At 45.2% G+C, this 22,076-nt stretch overlaps 1 protein-coding gene across 2 annotated transcripts in view; it reads right to left on the reverse strand.

Annotated features, from left to right (window-relative positions):
• LOC308239138 (zinc finger protein 548-like) overlaps positions 1-22,076 on the reverse strand; it is an 80,098-nt gene that overhangs the window by 36,340 nt on the left and 21,682 nt on the right. Inside the window, exon 2 of one of the 2 annotated variants that reach the window (XM_080651748.1) lies at positions 16,924-17,047. In XM_080651748.1, coding sequence (XP_080507874.1) covers positions 16,924-17,047 — 124 coding nt within the window. Of the gene's footprint in view, positions 1-16,923; positions 17,076-22,076 lie in introns of those variants that run through there. The other variant, XM_080651746.1, reaches the window with a different exon arrangement.

The following is a 22,076-nucleotide window of genomic DNA, read 5'->3' on the forward strand; positions in this document are numbered from 1 at the left end:
GCAAACACTTATAGCATCTCATTGCAGTAGAGAAGTCTCTGAGGCTCATCCAGGAGCCCCCATTCCTCCTGAGAGAAGCAAAGGCCACATCCTCACAGTTCATATACCGTCATAATGGGGACAGTACAGCCCAGGGACAGATTCACTCCTAAGTTTCCAACTCTGTCATATTTCCACCCTCCACATAAATCTGCTCTCTCCACTCCACACACCTGAGAAGATACCAGGCCTTTATTGCATGAAGGTCACTATCATCTTATATTTCTACTGATATTTTGTCTTCACACAGTAAAGGCAGTTGAGCAGATAGAAGATAACTGAGCTCTGGGATTCACATGTACACCACACTTCCTCTTGACAGTAGAGTGGGTGTCAAGAACATAGGGTAGAAAGAGATGTTGGCCATAAAGAGGTTGTGAGTGATTTGATACTGGTCTTGTCAGACACTATCTTTGTAATCCCTCAGACTGTTCCTCAAAGACCAAATACATGGCATCACACTTCACCATTACAACCACAATCCCAGGGTGCCGAGGTCATCGCTTTGTATTACCTGCTGCACATAGTTCTTTGAACAACACTTCTCTCACACCGCTTCTTTCCCAGAAGCACAACTTCAAAGGTAACACAAATTTTCCATGGTGAGGACAGGTTGTTTCTTAATTACCTTATTTTCCAAAATTATAGATTGCCATCTCCATAATTCATTTCTCTCTTATCCTTCTCCCTTACACATGCCCACTGAGATTTTCAAGCCCAGGTAACACTAATGTATACTATCTCATTCCTAACAATCAGTGTGTCACCCCCAACAACAAAAGGCAGGTGGGTACATAAACATCATGTAAGCCCTGAACCTGGCAGGTAGCATCAAAACACCCTCCATTTTCAGGCAATTACCCAAAAATTACCCTTATTTTATCATCCAGACTCCACCAGAAATGGACTCTCCCTTCATTCACTCTTATGACAATGTCAGGTTGCTCTGGCCATGAAGTCACACTCCCTCTCCAAGTGCACATCACTCTGTCTTCCACACCTCTCTCACACCTGCACTCCTACAGACCCGGCACTCACAGTCATCTCCTCACCCTCTTACTTATTACTCAGCAAGTGTGGTCCAGAAAATGCTTGCCAAATTCAAACAGGGTCAAGTACTGCCCAGTCTCTGATAGTCCATAGAGGCAGCCTTTAGTCCTGCTATGGCCTCTCTCCATGACTGTTTTTCCTTCAATGTAACCTATGAAGAACCACAATCATATCTCAGATACCCAGATCCCACCTCCCCTGGTGCTGCTGTTGATGTCTTTTCACCAGTCTCACCCAACATCTCTCCACTTAACCATTACTCAAGTCCCAGCTGTGCTGGCCTTCGGTACCACGCTTAGTGAGTCTGAGAGACCATTCACGCCGCTAAGCTAATCCATAAGCCTGACTGTTACTCCCCCAGCCAGGCTACACCAAGGGTCACGATAATATCCTGGTGAGAGTTTAGAAAAGTAAATATGTACCAACCCAATCTCATCTTGCTTGAATTACTCTCCGACCTCCAATTAATCTCAGGTCCACTCATCTTTTAAAGGCCTTGGCCACTGCAAAACCATTCTCTCTCCCTGACTCTCTACATGACAACTCTGTCCTATGCTTTGTTCTGAGCCACATGCCACAAACAGTGGCCCCAGCAAGAAAGCCAGTCCTCAGGCTCACACTGTCCCTTCTGAGCTACTACCATTACCAACCTGACCATGATTCCCTGTATTAAAGTGATCTTCAGTCCTGGCTGATGTGTCTCAGTTGGTTGAACACTGACCTATGCACTGGTGAGGTCACATGCCTGGGTTGTGGGCTGGACACACAGTAGAGATTGTGTAAGTGGCAATCAATTCTTGTTTTTTGCTCATCCCTGTTTCTCTGTTTCTCGGGTCCCCCAGGCTGGAGGGTTAAGTGGGGTCAGGCTGCGGGAACGCTGTGAGCAGAGAGGAGTCCTCTCCCTTCCTTTCTACATCTAAAATCAATAAAAATATAGATGTATTTTAAAAACCATACCTGAAGGTTCCTGATTCAGCTCACTCCTCACTCCAAGCCTTGGCACATTCTGGACCCTATGTCTGGAGGACCTCGCACTCATTACACTGGTTGCCAAATACAAGGTCCATGGCATGAAGCCCTACTCCTGACCTTAGGAATCTGGCCTTAGTGTCTGTTCAAAGTCCCCAGGTCCAAGGGATACGAGCAACTGACAGTCCCAGTGCATCACTATCTCAGAGTGTAAAAGTGTGTGAGGCCCTGAAATAAGCTCCACAAACCCGTACACCTAACGATTCTGCATTTGCAGGAATTTGTGGAAAGAAACGGGTCTGTTGGGAGCCTGGCAGCCACCAGGCTCTATGGCTCAGGCTGCTCAGTGCCCTTGCCCAGCCCAGAGGCCAGGTGCCCTCCAGATCCTGTATGATCTCAGGGCTCAGTCCTCAGTGCTCACTCTTGCCAATTCCCTTACCATTTACAGGACTTCCCCTTCCTGTCCACAGCTGCTGTCCTCTGCCTTCTAGTCTGTTCTTCCTCTGAGCAATGTTAGGAAAAGTTAGACCCTTACCCCAGAGAATGTCCCTCTTTCTTTCACAACCATCTATGGCCCCAGCGTTCTGAGAGTGAAAGTAAAACTCACACAAAACCACACCTCATCCTTGTTGCCTTTAGACCCACAACAGGCCCGGGTTTCCGAATCCTCCCTGCTCAGTCGCACCATCACGTCCTTACAAGGTGGCACTGCAGCCTTCCACTCTCTTCCCCCATCACCCATGTGTCACCCACGAGGGACTCACCATTCTGAACGCTGGGACCTGGGCGGCAGGACCTGAGAGGCGCGGGTCCCCCAGGCTGGAGGGTGAAGTGGGGTCAGGCTGCGGGAACGCTGTGAGCAGAGAGGAGTCCGGGAGGCACGGAGACCCGATCTCGGTCTGTTGGGGCTCAAGGAGCCTCAGACACACCCCGCACCTCAGGCAGCTGCCCCCCCAGGCCTCCTCCTGCTCCCGACCAGCTCCCTGAAGCCTGTGACTCTGTGGACAGAGAATAAGTTAAACTGACCACAGTGAGGAGGCAGGGGGAAGTCCCAACCTAATGGGATGTGCAAATACCAAAATGCCCTGCAGCACCGCCCACATGAGTGCCGTTCCTTCTGGGTAATGTAGTTTTCTCAACCGCCCAGGGGAGTACTGGAATCCCAGCCAATGACAGGTGTTGTGGACCAGCAAGTGAGGCCTGGGGAGGGACTAGATGGGACCAGAGGCCTGGCTGACTGGGGCAGTCTCACAGATCTCTGAGGGGAAGGAAGTGGGAGGAATGCAAGAGATCCACCAAAGAATATACACAGAGGGGGACATGGGAGACATTGATAATACTATCAACAATAAAAATTACATGTATTTTTGTAAATTTTAAAATAATGTATCCCAGCTGGTGTAGGTCAGTTGTTGAGCCTTGATCTATGAACTAGGAGGTCATGGTTCTTTTCATTTTATCTTTATTTTTAAATTATTGTTTAAAGTATTACATATCACTCCTTTTCCCCCATTGATCTCTGCCCATCAACCAACATATCGCTGGTTCGATTCCACACCTCAGCACATTCCCTTACCGCCCCCCCCCCCCCCATAGTGTCTGTGTCCATTGGTTATGCTTATATGAATGCATATAAGTCCTTCGGTTGATCCCTTACCCTCTCTCCCTCCCTTGAATTCCCTCTAAAGTTTGACAGTCAGTTCGATGCTTCTATGTTTCTGAATCAATTTTTGTTCATCAATTTATGCTGTTTATTATATCCCACAAATGATGAGGTCATGTGGTACTGGTTCTTTTCTTGGTCAGGGCACATACCTGGCTTGCAGGCTCAATTACCAGTGTGGGAGTGGAGTCACGTACTAGGCAACTAATCAGCAATACATTCTCATAATTGATGTTTTTATCTCTCCCTCTCCCGTCCAGTCTCTAAAATCAACAAAAATACTTTAAACAAAGTGTATACATATATTCATAGGCCATGGACACAGACAATAATGTGGTGAGGGTCTAGAAGCAGTGGGGGTAGGGTAGAGGTAGAAAAGAGGGGAGGAGTACAGGGAACAATTGGGCACATCTATAATGAAGTTAATAATAAAAAAATAACACTGTGCACAGACAGTGGGACTCAGTGGTTGGGCGTGTACCCATCAACCAATATATCACTGGTTTCATTCCAGGTCCGGGCACATACCCAGGTTGGGGGCTCCATCCCTGTAGGGGGAATGCTGGGGGCAGCTGGTCAATGATTCTCTCTCATCATTGATATTTCTTCCTCTCCCTTTCTCTCTAAAAAATCAATAAAGACATTAAAAAAAATGAACAGTGTTAGGATTGATTTGACTCAATAACAACAAAGTGATTGTGGGCCATCACTTTTTCTTCCAAGTCTTGTAAGCAAAATCATGCCTTGTTCTGTCTTTATACAGGATGTCTCAGGCATAACTTTTAGGGAACAGAAATATGGCTGGAGCCGGTCTGCCTCAGCTTGGCCTATAGTTTGATTTATTGACTTCATGCAGAAAAGATTTCACAATAGTAGTTCAGAGGTTTTGAGGGAACATTTATGAAAGATGGGGATAATGAAAAACATCTAGGGCTTAGGATAGAACAAGGAACAGTAGAGAGACTAGGTGTGGCTCCTTGGGCTCTCTAGAAACACTACTGTGAGCTCACTGGAGAAGCAGAGAAAAGAAGGTCTTGAGCATGTGTTCAGGGGGTTAGCCCGGGATGAGCTGTTGCTGCTCATTGCTGCCTCAGTTGCAGGTCGAGCGGGATCCCTTAAAAGCTTAGGAGAGCCTGGCTGGTGTGATGAGTGGTTGAGCATTGACCTATGAACCTGGAGGTCATGGTTGCATTTCCAGTCACGACACATACTCAGGTGGTGGGCTGGATCCCCATTGTGAGGCATGCAGGAGGCAGCCTATCAGTGATTCTCTCTCATCATTGATGTTTCTGTCCCTCACTCCTCCCTTCCTCTCTGAAATCAATAAGAAAATATTTTGAATGTATGTTTTAAATAAGTTATACCTACATTAAAGTTTAAAAAATGATTAAAACTTGCCACTTCCCAATTATTTTACTATTTTATTATAAAAGTTCTTGAGGATGTTTGTACCTATTGTATCATTATGTTGGAAATAAAATATAATGATGTACTACTGAAATATCTTAGCAGGTCCATGTTCCGTGTTATCACTTTGGAAGTTTGAAAGTGACGATGATGAGAGTATTTACACCATAAAAATTGGCAAATACTACAAACCTTGACTTCACTTAATATACTATTGAATGCTTCAACTTAAACTGAATGGTGGAGAATGTTAGCAATGTAGGGTAATCTTATTAGTGTATCATGCAAGTGGGCTTTAAATTGTATATAGGATATAATTTTAGAAAAATAATTTTCTTCCCAGTGTTCAAAACATATAGTTCCAAATGGCAAAGAAAGAAATTGAGTCCTTGAGGAATGAGTGAGGTGAAAACAGATGTCTTATATGGTGAAATGACTTTTGATTAAATCATAAATTCATTTTAAGAATTGGCAAAAGTGTCTGACCAGACTTTTCAACTAAGGAGATAAAGACAGTGTAAATTAATGCATAAAGAAATGTTCACCGCCAAAACCGGTTTGGCTCAGTGGATAGAGCGTCAGCCTGCGGACTGAAAGGTCGCAGGTTCGATTCCGGTCAAGGGCATGTACCTTGGTTGCGGGCACATCCCCAGTGGGAGGTGTGCAGGAGGCAGCTGATCGATGTTTCTCTCTCATCGATGTTTCTAACTCTCTATTCCTCTCCCTTCCTCTCTGTAAAAAGTCAATAAAATATATTTAAAAAAAAAAAAAAAAAAAAAAAAAAAAAAAAAAAAGAAATGTTCACCATAAAAATTTCTTAGGGAAATGGAATTAAAACAAAACAAGTTAACACTACTGATTTTCAGACCTACAATTTAAAAATATTAATCATCGCATGTGCTCAGAGGGATAATGAAAAACTAGAATTTTCATTGTTGTGGGTGTCTGGGAAGGCAAAGAAAGGATAATTTCAGATCACAGTTCTGCATATCTTAAAATGTAAAACACTCACCTACACTGCAACAGCTAGATAAGAAAAACATACATTTGTATAAAGAACTGAACCCCAATATTCCCAGAAAATTTATAATACCTCAAATCTGGAAATAACCAAAATCTATAGTCAGATCAATAGATAACGTGGTTATTCTCAGAACACAATACTACTCATCAATAAAAATCAATTAACTTTTCACATAAGCATTAGTGTTGAACCTCAAATTAACTGTGTACCATGAAAGAGTCCCATACTTCTTAAAGAATAGACACATTATAGTGTTTATAACATTATGAAATATATGGGCTAATCTTGTTAAGGAAGGAAAATCAATGATTACATTTAGAGCTGGGGAAGGCAAAAAGAGAGATTATAAAAGCCACGAAGTAAATATAGGGTATGGTAAAGTAGGTTTGGGATTGTTGGTAAGGAAATGAATACAGTAGTTAGTAAATAATAACACAAGTATAATCTCTTCCGGAGCCATTGTACTTCAGTTGGTTGGGCACCATCCCTTGCCCTGAAAGGTCACCGATTCTAGTCCAGGTCAGGGCACATGCCCACCTGGATGCCCTGTAGGTGGGGGACAGGAGGCTGCAGTTCAATGTTTCTTTCCCTTATCGCCATTTCTTTCTCTCTCCCTTCCTCTTTTTCTAAAAGGTCAATAAAAACAGTTTAAATTATATAAAAGACTTATTTAAAAAGAGAATAAACTCTGTGTTTTGCATACTCACATTTGTAAGCCTACTTTTGACCTAACCTGTATATGGGTGAGAGATACGTTTATTTCACATGTGATGTTGTTAGAGCTTTATCCATATGTCCAAGCTCACCACATAGTACAAATTAGAAAAAGTGCATTTTGTTGCATTTCAGTTACGAATATCCTATATAATAAGAGAGAAACATGTAAATTGATGATACCTCTGCTACGCTCTCAGGGGTGAGTATGCAAATTAATCCAACAAAGATGGTGGGTTAATTTGCATACATGGGCACCAAGCAGCTGGGGTCCTGGGAATATCCTCGTGACCCAGGCCACTCTGAGCCTGTAGGCCTGTGTGTAGGCCCTGAGCAGCAGGGGTTCCCAGAACACCCCTGGCCAGGAGTGGCCTATGGGCTCTGGCGCCAAGCGTAAGTGGCCCGGGTCCACACACCCCAGCCCAGCAGACACAGTGAACGTGTGGCCGCCGGGCTTGGGGGCATGACCCCGGTGGCCGGGAACACGCCCCTATCCCAGTGGACACAAGGCAAAGGATCCTCTGTGCATGGGCTGCAGAGGAAACACTTTTTCTTTTTTTAAAAAAAATATATATTTTATTGAATTTTTTTACAGAGAAGAGTGGAGAGGGATAGACTGTCAGAAACATCGATGAGAGAGAAACATCAATCAGTTGCCTCCTGCACACTCCCCACTGGGGCTGTGCCCCCAACCAAGGTGCATGCCCTTAACAGGAATCAAACCTGGGACCCTTCAGTCTGCAGGCTGACGCTCTATCCACTGAGCCAAACCAGTTAGAGCATAAACACCTTTTCTGATCGCTTATTGGCTAAGCTCCCTGTACACCACCACTTGCAGTGTTCTTAGTAACTAGGGTAATAAGAATCCAAAAAGGTGATCTAGGGTTTTTCCACCTCACTCCTGGAGAAAAAAAACAAAGGTCTGCTGCTGGAGGGGCTAAGAAATGTCATATCCTGTCCTAGCTGGTTTTCCTCAATAGATAGAGCCTCGGCCTGCCGACTGCAGGGTCCCAGTATGATTCTGATCAAGGGCATGTACCTAGATTACAGGCTCCTCCCTGACCAGTGCCCAGGTCAGGGCTCATTCAGGAGGCAACCAATCAAAGTATCCCTCTCACACTGATGTTTCTCTGTCTCTCCCTCTCTCTCTCTTCCACACTCTCTAAAAATCAATGGAAACACATCCTCAGGTGAGGATTTAAAAAAAAGAAAGAAATGTCATATCCTATGAAAGACACATCTTGAAAATGCCTAAAGAAAGCTGTCATTTTTTCATGGTGAAGGGACTGGAATCCATGTTGATGAAAGCACCTTGGCGCCTGCAGTGGCTGGCAGTGGCTGCAGCAGCGGGATGATGGGGCTGGCGCCTTCCCCTGATCAGCCCGGTCGCCTCCCACAGAGGGAGGCCAGACTGCAGCTTAGCCGTCAGTAGGACATCCCCTGAGGGCTCTCAGTCCATGAGAGAGGGCAGACTGGGCTGAGGGAACCCCCACCCCCGTGAACAAATTTTGTGCACCGGGCTCCTAGTCCTATCTAATAAAAGAGTAATATGCAAATTGACCTTACCTCTGCTAAACCCACAAGTGATGCCTACCAGCCAATCAGGAGCGAGTATGCAAATTAACCCAACCAAGATGGCTGCAACCATGGAGTGAGCAGGAGGCTTGGGTTTCCCTGGCAATGGAGGAAGCCAAGTTTCCTGCACACCCTGGCCGGCCCTGGCCTCCACTCAAGGCTACAAAGTTTCAATTTTAGAAGATAAATAAAGCCCAACAAAAATGGCTGCGGCCACGGAGCTGGAGAGAGCAGGAGGCTTGGGTTTCCCTGGCAATGCAGGAAGCCAAGCTTCCTGCACACCCTGGCCAGCCCAGGCCTCTGCTCAAGGCTACAAAGTTTCAATTATAGAAGATAAATAAATCCCAGATACCAGGGCCTCTGCTTGGGTCACCGGGGGTGTAGCCGGCCTGCAAACCACCACAGGCCCCTCGCCCAGGCTGCCCCACGGGCACCCCCACCCTGATCTGGGACACCCTTCAGGGCAAACCAGCTGGCCCCCACCCATTCACCAGGCCTCTATCCTACTTAATAAAAGAGTAATATGCAAATTGACCAGCACTCCAACACACAAGATGGCTGCCCCCATGTGGATACAAGATGGCTGCCCCAAGAAGGCCAGCAGGGGAGGGCAGTTGGGAGGGATCAGGCCAGCAGGGGTGGGCAGTTGGGAGGGACCAGGCCTGCAAGGGAGGGCAGTTAGGGCAATCAGGCTGGCAGGGGAGCAGTTAGGCATCAAACAGGGTGGCAGGGGAGTGGTTAGGGGGTGATCAGGCTGGCAGGCAGAAGTGGTTAGGGTCAATTAGGAAGGCAGGCAAGTGAGCAGTTGGGAGCCACCAGTTCTGGATTGTGAGGGGGATGTCCAACTGCCCGTTTAGGCCCGATCCTACTGGTATCGGGCCTAAACGGGCAGTCAGACATCCCTTACGGGGTCCCAGATTGGAGCGGGTGCAGGCTGGGCTGAGGGACACACCCCATGCACGAATTTCATGCACCGGGCCTCTAGTACTTAACAAAGCCTTAAGAAGCAATTCCAAATAAAGGTCTGGAAATCCCTTATTTGTTACGTAATTAAACCAGGAACTTTACAAGGGTTCTACCATCTGTCTCCTAATATCCTGAGAAAACCAGACTTACCTCACGGGCAGCAAATATTGGCAATCAGTGAAGGCTTTTGCCATTTGAATCCCCAGGAATGCTGACAGGTTACAAAAAATACAACCTGGGAATGATGATAGGATTATCCTTCCTCTAGCTCTGAGGTCTTGCCAGTAGCGGAAACCTTGAGGTGAACGCCCTGGATGGGCCAGGGGACTCCAAAAAAATGTGTTTATTTTTTCTGCCAATGTCTTCAGCCACATAATACAGTTATGGAGGCCCTGAGAATGTTGTAAGCAAACATCACAGAAGGCACAGATCGTTGATGGTTTGTGGAAAACATTCAGAAGAGGCACTTTTCATCCAATTAACTGGTCTTTCCCACTCACTATGAATACAGTGTTTCTGTTCTACTAGTTCCATTTAAACCTCAGAGCCTTAACAAGTGACACCAGCCCATGACATTTCATACATCATGGCACATGGCTCCTTTACAGTATGTGGGGAAGAATTCTCCTAAACATTTCTGAGAATTATGTAGTACTTACTGTGAACAGAGAATATAATTCATATTGTTCATACAGGCACAACAAAGGACTCCTATCCTGGGTGACCACTGAACTCACCAATCACAGAGGCACCAGGCTGCAAATTAGCATCACAAAGTCATGCAGACATTTTTTCAAGGCATTGGTCAGCAATGCAAAATAACTGAATATTGGACAAAGAGTGATTTTCTGCCATTTTTATGTGCCTTCCAAAGCACAAAAAGTTTGGGATCCCACAAATGTTGTAATAATAATTTACATACATATATATGTATATAAAATGTGTGTGTGTGTGTGTATTAGAGGCCCAGTGCACGAAATTTGTGCATGGGGGGGTGTCCCTTAGCCCAGCCTGCACCCTCTCCACTCTTGGATCCCTCTCATAATCCAAAACTGCTGGCCCCCAACCACTCGCGTGCCTGCCTGATTGCCCCTAACTGCTTCTGCCTGCCAGCCTGATTACACCCTAACCACTCCCCTGCCAGCCCAGTCACCCCTAACTGCTCTCCCCTGCAAGCCTGGTTCCCGCCAACTGCCCTCCTCTGCCAGCCCGGTCACCCCTAACTGCCCTCCCCTACAGGCCTGATTGCCTCTAACTGCTCTCCCCTTCTGGCCTGGTCACCCCCAACTGCCCTCCTTTGCAGGCCTGGTATCCCCAACTGCCCTCCCCTGCTGGCCCTCTCACCTCCAAACACTCTCCCCTGCAGGCCTGGTCCCCCCCCAACTGCCCTCCCCTGCTGGCCTGGACCCCCTCAACTGCCCTCCCCTGTAGGCCAGGTCCCCCCCCCCAACTGTCCTCCCCTGCAGGCCTGGTCACCCCCAACTGCCCTCCCTGCTGGCAATCTTGTGTCCACATGGGTCAGCCATATTTGACCACATGGAGGTGGCCATCTTGTGTGTTGGAGTGATGGTCAATTTGCATATTACCCTTTTAATAAATAGGATATATATACTGAGTGGCCAGATTATTATGATCTCTGAACACATAGATGGTTGGCCGGCCTGCCTGCTGGTTGAAATTCTCGTTCAGGGGATAATTTGCATATTAGCCTTTTATTATATAGGATATACACTGAGTGCCCAGATTATTATGTGTTCAGAGATCATAATAATCTGGCCACTTAATGTGTGTGTGTGTGTGTGTGTCCGCGTGCATATATATATATATATATATATATATATATATATATATATATATGTATTTCAGAGAGAAAGGCAGTGTTTGGAGATAGAAACATCAATGAAGAGAGAGAATCACTGATCTGCTGCCTCCTGCATGCCCCCTACTGGAGTTGGAGGCACAACCTGGGCATGTGCCATTGACCAGAATCAAACCTGGAACCTTCAGGCCCCCACTCTCTTTCCACCGAGCTAAGCCAGCTAGGGCTAATTTTCTCTCTTAAAGGAAACATTAAGAATTAAGGTGCTTCCCTGTTCGGGTGGCTCAGTGTGTTGGAGCATCCTCTCACAAAGCACCCCGCTAAAGGATGGTGTCTTTGATTCCTGGTAAGGGCACATAACTGGGTTGCAAATTTGATCCTTGTTTGAAAAGCATAGAGGAGCAATTGATCCATGTTTTCTTTCGTATTGATGCTTCTTTCTTTCTCTCTCTCTCTATCTCTAAAATTAATAAGCAATCTCCTGAGAGAGAATTAAACAATTAAGGTGTTGATGCTTCAAGTACATATGGTTAAATCTAAAGCTATATTTCTAGAACAGTTATCAGAATCATCTGAACTCAGTGGAAGTCTGTCTCTGGTCATGTAAGAGGCTAAAGAATCAGTATCAAGGAGTTCAGAGAAATATTAGTGTCATAGTCATGATCCCCACCTTGTTTTTATTTAAGCCCTAAAATCTTATGGTTTATGATTAAAGTCATCTCTTTTTATTTTTTAAATTAGGTTAGTCTTTGGGTGATAAAAATTAACTTTCCCATGGGAGAAGCTATTTCTGAGGGATTCCAACATAACTTTAGAAACTGGAGTGAGCAGAGCCTATGGTGAACTAGAAATTGTGCTTTCCCCAGTGAAACCCATGTGTTAATGTCTATAAATACTGCCAGTGACACAGGAGGCACAAGGCAGCCAACTTGCAGTCTTTCTTAAAGCAGAGAATCCTGTGGGGATCACATGGAGGCTGGTGTTTGGATGCTAAAGATGATTTCCTGAGACAGATGTATTGTAATGTCTAAGGCTGCTCAGGATCTCACATAGTATTCCATCTATTGCATATCCTGCCCCATTACTGTGTCCTCCAGCCAATATTTTGAAATTCTGGGGAAGCTTACCATCATCACTGTCTCCTTGTACATTTCTGTGTTTGTTATTTTCCTCTGGAGAACTATCCTTGTGGTGAGAAAACCAAGGCACCTTCCAGATGCTCTTTTACTCATAAGCAAACATTTTTAGGCCCGTGGGTGCTTTATGTGCATTCAGGACTGTAAATTTCCCTCTGGCAATGATTTTTCTGAAGGGGCTGCCCATCAGCCCTTCTGAAGGAAGCCTGGCAAACTGTGAGGCCTCCTGAGAAGGTCAAGTCCTGCCACAGCGCCCACATACCAGCCAGGACTTCCCTTTCTAATTTAGTTGTTCAAAACAGCTACAGTGACCTCCCTTGTGCCCCCCTCCCCAGTGTATTAGTGACAAATAATCATATCTCACGTGTGACAGTTCCAGTTTTATACTTATGTCAAAGCTCACCAAGTAGTACGCATTAGAAAAGTGCGCTTTGTTGCATGTCAATTCTCATTTCCTGGGCGGAATAGCTTTGCCTCAGTGGCAGCAAATACTGGCAAGCAGGGAAGAGTATTGCCACCAGAACCAACAGGCATGCTGACTGGCTACAAAAGACACATTCCGAGACTGATTATAGGATTATCCTTCCTCTAGCTTTGAGGTCTTGACTGTTGAGTAAATTTTGAGGTGAACAACCCATAAGGGCCAGGGGAATTAAAAAAACACTGTTATATTATATTTTTCTGCCCATGGCTTCAGCCACAGGAAACAGTTATGGAGGTCCTGAGAACTCTACCCAAAGATAACACAAGCCAAAGACCTGTGATCATTTGTGAAAAATGTTCAGAAGAGGCACTTTTCATCTAAGTCACTGTAGTCTTTCCCACTCACTATGAATACAGTGTTTCTGTCCTAATTCTGACTCCATCTAAACATCAGAGTCTTACAACAAATAAAACCAGCATATGAAATTTTCTACATCATGGCATATGGCACCTTTACAGTATATGGGGAGGATTTCCCCTAAACATAGCTGAGAATTATGAAATACATACTGTGAACAGAGAATATAATCCACATTGTTAACAGAATGATAGCAAAGGCCTCCTCTTCATGGAGAACATTGACCTCACCAATAAAAGGGGCACAAGACTTCAAATTAGAACCAGAAAGTGATGCAGTCTTACTCTCAAGGCCTTGGGCAGCAATATAAAAGAAGCCAACATTTGACAAAGAGGAATGTTCTGCTATCATGCTGTGCCTTCCAAACCACAGAAAGTTTGGGAGCCCACCATATTTGTTTAGCTATACATGCTGACAGGTCACAAGTTTTCTTTCAGTCATCACAGGGAGTGAATAGAAACAACAAAACTAATGGTACAAAAGAAAAAAAAACAACAACCCTTTACAAGAAGATCATAAACCAGAGCAAAGGACAGCAAGTGGTTTTCAGGTTAGTGGATTGGAACCTGAAACAATTCATCACAACATGATGTGAGAAGCAGAATGTCCCTGACAAGAGGTAGCACTTCTTAGCTAAGGACAGGTGCCCTGGATGAAACCTGAGTCAGATCAATTCTCTAGTCATAGAAAAAGGAATGAAGATCCAGCCAGGAGCTTAGAGTATTCATACTTTTCTCAAGCACTACTCCTGAACATGCAGGGGTTATGAATGCTGAATACTCTTCAGGTGAGCCAGGTGGTAGAGGTGAAATAGATTCTGCACAAATACTCCCAGTGACATCAGTAGGCTTGTAGGCTGGAGTAGGTTAGCAAGTGCAATGCAGCTGCTTAAAGCCCACTTGTACCTGAAACTTATGAGGACTCCAGCAGAGTGTATGTTCTGACGAAAAAGGGTTTATATTCAGGTAAAAGGGTCTAAAACTTTCTCCTTCGATGTTGTTATCCTGAGTGAGAAAGATAGAATACTCCCTGCCCATTTAAAGCTTTTCTCCAGTGTGAACTCTATGATGTTTAATATCACTGAAGTACTTCCTACAATCACTGCACTCCTAAGGTTTTTCTCCAGAGTGAACTCTGTGGTGTTGACTGAGGCAGAACGTTGTCTAAAGGACTTCCCACAATCACTACACTCATATGGCTTTTCTCCAGAATGAACTCTGTAGTGTTCAGTGAAGGATGACTTGTGTCTAAAGGACTTCCCACAATCACTACATTCATAAGGCTTTTCTCCAGTATGAACTCTGTAGTGTTCAGTGAAGGAAGACTTGTGTCTAAAGGACTTCCCACAATCACTACACTCATAAGGCTTTTCTCCAGTGTGAACTCTGGTGTTGATTGAAGGAAGACTTTTGAGTAAAGGACTTCCCACAATCACTACATTCATAAGGCTTTTCTCCAGTGTGAACTCTGTGGTGTTGATTGAAGGAAGACCTTTGACTAAAGTACTTCCCACAATCACTACACTGATATGGCTTTTCTCCAGTGTGAACTCTGTGGTGTATTGTGAAGCTAGATTTTTGAGTGAAGAACTTCCCACAATCACTACACAGATATGGCTTTTCTCCAGTGTGAACTCTGTGATGTACAGTGAAGTAACGCTTTTGACTGAAGGACTTCCCACAATCACTACACTGATATGGTTTTTCTCCAGTGTGAACTCTGTGGTGTGGAATGCAGGTAACCTTTGTCCTAAAGGACTCCCCACAATCACTACACTCATATGGCTTTTCTCTAGTGTGAACGCTGGGTTGTTTATCGAGATCAGTATTTTCACTGAAGAACTTCCCACAATCAGTACACTCATGGGGATTTTCTCCAGTGTGAATTCTCCTATGTCTATTGAGGTTAAAGCTATGTCTAAAAATATCCCCACACCTGCTACTCTCATAATTCACTATTCTAGTACAGACACCCTGACGTTGAAGAACCTTCTGGTTGTGGCTGGCAGCTTTTTCACATTCACCCCACTCATGATAACTTTTTCCACTGACAAATTCCCGTGAATTCTCACTACCACATGGTGGCTCCTCAGGTTGGAGAGGGCCCTGGTGCATGAGAAGCTCTGAGATGGCTGGGATGTTTTCCTCAGCCTCCCCACTGGAGGCCCTGTCCATATCATCCTTCCAGGGCTTCTCTCCAATGGCATCCCTCTGTTGCTCCTGAGGGTTTGCACTGAAGCAGAAGCCTCTCACACATGTGTCACTGATGAAGGTTTTCTGCTCAAAGTATGCTGCGTGTAACTCAGTTAAGTGCAAAATATTTTTTAACACTGAGAAGCACCGCTTACAGAGATGGTTCTTCTGGGTTGCTGGAGCTGTCTTAGAAGCCCTGACCTGTGACTCTCCTTCTACAGATACACTCTGATCAGAATTGGACTCCTCACCATCCGTTTTATGCCAACAACCTGAAAAGGGGAAAATGGTGAAGACATAAATGTTGACTGTGGTGTCAGGTGTAAGTCCCTTTACAAAAAGTGTATTGCACATAAGACATTGGTTCCATTTAATTGTAAGAGAAAACAACAACTGTGGGAAGGATGAGGAAGAGGCTGCTGTGAAGTCTGGTCCACTGAAGATCACAAAACAAAGAAGATCTCAACAGAAATATGACACAAACATGGCAAGCACCACATGGAAGGGAAGCAGCACCTCCAGCTCCTTATTCTGCTAACAGCATTCAGCAGGGCTTGTCTGCTGGTAACATGGGTAAGTTGTGCAGAAGGTTGGTCACATCTTATTTCAATAAACATGTTGCTGTTGGTTTAGGATCACTTAGGTATGTATGTTGGTTTAGGATCACCTCGTAACACATGTTCAGGTCCATGTCAGAGAATACAGCAGAGGGAGCAGTGAGGAGGAACAGGTGATGAAAGAAGGCCGCAAAGGTGAAAGCAGACAAAAGCCAGCCAGTCACAGATGAAATGACATATCAGAAAAGCGTCAAGTATGGGAAAGAAAAGGTACAAATGTATTTTGGCCACCTGCACCTAAACACTGTTGGACACAAGCAGGTTCCTGGTATGATAGAAACAATACCCTTATGTCATACTTTCCCCCAGTTTCCTACAGCAGGACCAGGTTTCCTCTGAGACCATCTGGCATGTTCACTCTGTAAAAAAACAGAGTTCTCTCTGCACCTCCTCCTCTACAAATATATAAAACCTAAACATTCTGAGTAGTTATAAAAGATGGCAGAAGTGAGTAGCCAGTACTAGCCCAGAGCAAGTCAGCATGCAATAATACTGAGGGAAGAAAATATTACAAATGATATTAAGGAGGTCTTACAAGCACACCCCATGGCTCATGTAATTAAAGACTACCACATGGCACAGGTGGGCACAAAGAACCTTTAGCTAAAGGAAGGGGGCAGAAGGGGAAGTCATTGATGTGGACGTAGGAAATATCCCAGGAATAGGAAGAGCAAGAACCCATAAGGTGTCTGTAAAAGTGCTGACTCACAGAAACTGCCTGTACTTTGTGAGACTATGGGTGTCAGCTCTCTCCACAGAGTTCTGCTCTGGAAGCCACAGCACATTTGACAAGAAAATGGGTGAATTAGCACAGTCGCTGGACTGGCTGTGGGAGAGAGAAAGCTACAGGTGGAGAATCTAGGAAGACAGGGCATCACCTCAGGACACTAGGAGAGATGGGAAGGTCTTACCTACAGATGATACAAGTGTAAAAACTTCCAGCATCACATCGCGGTAGAGAAGTCTCTGAGCCTCATCAAGAAGCACCCATTGCTCCTGGGAGAAGGCAATGGCCACATCCTCAAAGTTCATATCCTGTCATAATGGGGGCAGAACGGCACATAATCAGATTTACTCCTAAGATTCCTAGTCTGTCATACTCCCCACCCTCCATATACATCTGCTCTCTCCACTCCACACACCAGAGAAGATACCAGGGATTCATCCCGCATAAGTCACTGTCTTCTTATATTTCTACTGATATTTTGTCTTCCCACAACAATAAAGGCAGTTCAGCAGATAGAAAATAACTGAGCTCTGGGCTTCACGTGTACACCACACTTCCTCTTGACAACAGAGTGGGTGTCAAGAACATAGGGTAGGAAGAGATGTTAGCCATACAGGGAGTGTGAGTGATTTGATACTGCTCTTGTTAGTCAATACCCTTGTAGTCCCTCACATTGTTCCTCAAAGACACCAAAAACATGGCATCACACTTCAAACTACAAACACAATCTCAGTGCTGAGGCCATCACTTTGCACTACCTGCGTCACATAGTTATTTGACCAACACTTCTCTCTCACCGCTTCCTTCTCAGAGGCACAACTTCAATGGTAACACAAATTTGCTGTGGCGAAAACAGGTTATTTTTTAATTACCTTATTGTCCAAAATTATAGATTACCACCTCCATTCCAGTGAAGATTTCAACCCCATGTAACACTGATGTATGCTACCTCATTCCTAACAATCAGTGTGTCAGCACCCAACAACCAAAATCAGATGGGTAGATAAATGGCGTCTAAGCTCTATACCTGGCCATATGCCAAAACACCCCTTTCCAGGCAATTACCCTAAAGTTCCCCTTATTGTATCATCCAGACACTACCAGAAATGGACTCACCCTCCATCCACTCTTATGTCAATGTCAGGGACCTGTGGCCATGAATTCACAATCCCTCTCCAAATGCCCATCACTCTTTCTACCAAACCTCTCTCACACCTGCACTCCCACAGCACCAGCCCTCATGGCACTCTCCTTGGCCTCTTACTTATTACTCAGAATGTGTGATGCCAAATTTAAACAGGACAAGCACTGCCCAGACCCTGATAGTCCACACTCATTGAGGCAGCCTTGAGTCCGGCTATGAAGGTCTCTCTCCATGACTGTTTTTTCTTCAATCTAACCTATGAAGAACCACAATCAGATCTCAGACACCCAGAGCCCACCTCCCCTGATGCTGCACTTGATGTCCCTTCAGCAGTCACAACCAAGACCTTTCACTTAATCGTCACTCAAGTCCCAGCCCCGAAGGCCCTCTGAACCATGCTTAGTGAGTGTCACAGATGACCACTCAAGGTCTAAGCTAATCCACACGACAGACTGCTACTCCCAACAGCCAGGCCACACCAAAGGTCACAACAAAATCTTGGTGAGAGTTTGGAGAAGTAAATATGTAAAAACCCCAACCTCCCTATCTCATCTTTCTGAATTATTCAACGGCCTCCAATTCATCGCACATGCACTCACCTTTTAAAGGCCGTGTCCACTGCAAAGCCATTATCTCTTCCTGACACTCTACATGACAACTTCTGTTTCTATGCTGTGTTGTGACACCACCTCCCACAAACAGTGGCCCCAGCAAGAAAGCCAGTCCTCACGCTCACACTGTCTTTTCAGAGCTACTACTGCCATTACCAACCTGACCATGATTCCTTGTATTAAAGTGATCCACAGTCCTGGCTGATGTGTCTCAGTTTGTTGAACAGAGACCCATGCACTGGTCAGGTCACATGCCTGGGCTGTGGGCTGGGTCCACAGCAAGGGTTGTGCAGGTACCAACTGGTCCTTGTTTCTGGATCATTACTGTTTCTCTGTATCTCTCCCTCTCCCTTCCTTTCTACACATTATATATATATGTAAATACCTGCAGATTTCAGAGTCAGCTCCCTCTTTACTCCAAGCCTTGGCACATTCTGGACCCTATGTCTGGAGGACCTCGCACTCATCACACTGGTGGCCAAAAACAAGGTCCATATCCTGAAGCCCTACTCCTGGCCTTAGGAGTCTGGGCTTAGTGTCTATTCGTTCACAGTCCCCAGGTCCAAGGGCTACAGGAGGGGCTGACAGTCCCAGCGCATCACTATCTCAGAGTGTACAAGTGTGTGAGGCCCTGAAATAAGCTCCACAAACCCGTACACCTAACGATTCTGCATTTGCAGGAATTTGTGCAAAGAAAAGGGTCTGTTGGGAGCCTGGCAGCCACCAGGCTCTATGGCTCAGGCTGCTCAGTACCTTGCCCAGCCCCGAGGCCAGGTGCCCTCCAGATCCTGTATGATCTCAGGGCTCAGTCCTCAGTGCTCACTCTTGCCATTTACAGGACTCCCCTTCCTGTCCACAGCTGCTGTCCTCTGTCTTCTAGTCTGTTCTTCCTCTGAGCAATGTTAGGAGAAGTTAGAAACCACCTCAGAAAATGTCCCTCTTTTGTTCACAACCATCTATGGCCCCAGCGTTCTGAGAATGAAAGGAAAACTCCTCGTGCAAAACCACACCTCATCTTTGTTGTCTTTACACCCAAAACAGGCCCGGGTTTCCGAATCCTCCCAGCTCAGTCGCACCACCGTGTCCCTACAAGATGGCACTGCAGCCTTCCACCCTCTTCCCCATCAACCCTGTGTCACCCACGAGGGACTCACCATCCTGAACGCTGGGACCTGGGCGGCAGGACCTGAGAGACACCAGTCTCCAAGGCTGGGAGTTAAATGGGGTCAGGCGGACTGAATGCTGTGAGCAGAGGAGTCCCGGAGGCAAGGAGGCTGGTGCTCAAAGAGCCTCAGACACACCCTGAACAGCAAGGACGTTGCCTCCTCAGCCTCCTCTTTCTCACGACCAGTGGGCTGAAGCCTGTGAGTCCTTGAAGAAACTAAAGAGGTCAAAATGACCGCCAGGAGGAGGAAGGCGGACGTCCCGCCCTAACCAGATTCACTGCCACAAAAGTGCCCTTTAGCTCTGCCTACGTGGTCGCATTCCTTCCTGGGTAATGTAGTTTTCCCAAACACCAAGGGGAGGCCTAGCATCCCAGCCAATGACATTGGTGAGTAAAGGTGATGTGGCTCAGCAAGTGGCCCTGGGGAAAGACAAGATGGGGCCAGAGACCTGGTTAACTGGAACAGTTGGGGAGATCTCCCAGGAGAGGGGAGTGGGGAGGACTGGGAGAGATCCCCCAAGGAATATATGCACAGGCAAAAAATTGGGAGACATCTGTAATACTATCAACAATCAAAAATACATATTAAACTTTTTTTTGAAAGATAATACAGCTCAGCTTGTGTTGCTCAATGAGTGAGCATTGACCTAGGATCCATGAGGTCATGGTTCTATTCCTGGTTAGAGAACATACATGGGTTGTAGGTTCAATTCTCAGGTGGGTGAGGGTGGGGACCTGCAGGAGGCAGCTAATCAGTGATTCTCTCTCATCATTGATGTATTTATCTCTCCCCCTCCCTTCCTCTCTCTAAAATCAATAAAATATATTTTTTCAAATTATATGCATATGTGCATAGTTCATGGATGTAGACAATAATGTGCTGAGCACCTAGAAACGGTGGGGGCAGGGTAGTGGGAGGCAAAGGAAGATGAGGATGGGGGAATTTGGGTCTATTTGTAATAGAGTCAATAATAAAAAATGATATTTTGCCCACATGGCACGGCTCAGTGGTTGGGCATGGACCCATGAACCAAGGTATCTCTGGTTGGGTTCCAGGTCAGGACACACACCTAGTTTGGGGAGCTCCATCCCTGTAGGGGGCATGCAGGAGAAAGCTGATCAATTATTCTCTCTCATCATTGATGTTTCTCAGTCTCTCTATCTAAAAAATCAATAAAAAAAGAATAGTGTTAAAATTGATTTGATTCAATAACACCAATTTGAATGGGTACCATCACGTTTTCTCCCAGGTTTTCTAAGCAAAACATGCCTTGGTCTGTTTTGTAGAAGATGTCCCAGGCATAACTGTGTTCAGGAGCAGGAAGCAGCCTGGAGCAGGTCCGCCGCACCTTGGTCTGTAGTGTTTGAGTTCATTACTTCATGCTAGAAAAGATTTGACAACACGAGTTCAGAAGATTTTGAGGGTACATTAATTGAAGCTGGGGATAATGAAAAAATGTAGGCCTTATGATGGAACAGGAAACAGCAGAGAGATTAGGCCCAACTCCTTGGACCCTCTAGTGGGAAATAAATGAGCCAAAGAGAGGCTGCTGTTAGCTCACTGGGCATTCAGAGTAAAGGAGGCCTTGAGCGCGGATTCAGGGGTTAGGCCAGGATGAGCTGCCACTGCTCATTGCTACCCTGGTTGCAGGTTGAGTGGGATCCCTGGAAATCATAGGAGAGCTGGGCAAGTGTGGTTCAGTGGTTGAGTGTTAACCTATGACCCTGCAGGTCACTGATCAATTCCTGGTCAGGACACATGCTCAGGTGGTGGGCTGGATTCATATAGTGGTGCATGCAGGAGGCAGCCTATCAGTGATTCTCTCTCATCATTCATCTTTCTCTCTCTCTCTATCCCCCCTCCCTTCCTCACTGAAATCAATAAAAATATATTTTTGAATTTATATTTTAAATCAATTACACTTACATCAATGTTTAAAAATGATTAAAACTTGCCACTTACCATTATTTTACTATTTTATCATGAATGTTCTTGAGTATATTTGTACCTACTGCATCAGCATGCTGGAAATAAAATATGATGTGCTACTGAAATATCCTAGCAGGCCCATGTTCAGTGCCAACATTTTGTCATTTTGAGACTGATCATGATGAGAGTATTTACCACCAGAAAATTTGAGAAAGGTACAAAACTTAACTTCACTTAATTTACTATTGAATGCTTTGACTTGAAATGAATGGTGGAGATTGTTGGCAAAATAGATTTAACTTAAAAGTGTATCATTCAAGTGGGCATTAAATTGTGCATAAGATAAAATTTGAGAAAAACAATTTTCCTTCCAGTATTCAAAACATATAGTTCCAAATGGCAAAGAAATCAGTTGAGTCCTTAAGGAATGGATGAAGTGAATAAAGATGGCTTAAATGCTGAACTGTCCTCCTATTGGTTAAATCCC

The sequence above is a fragment of the Plecotus auritus genome (genome assembly GCF_963455305.1).
Source record: "Plecotus auritus genome assembly, chromosome: 15".
NCBI lineage: Eukaryota > Metazoa > Chordata > Mammalia > Chiroptera > Vespertilionidae > Plecotus > Plecotus auritus.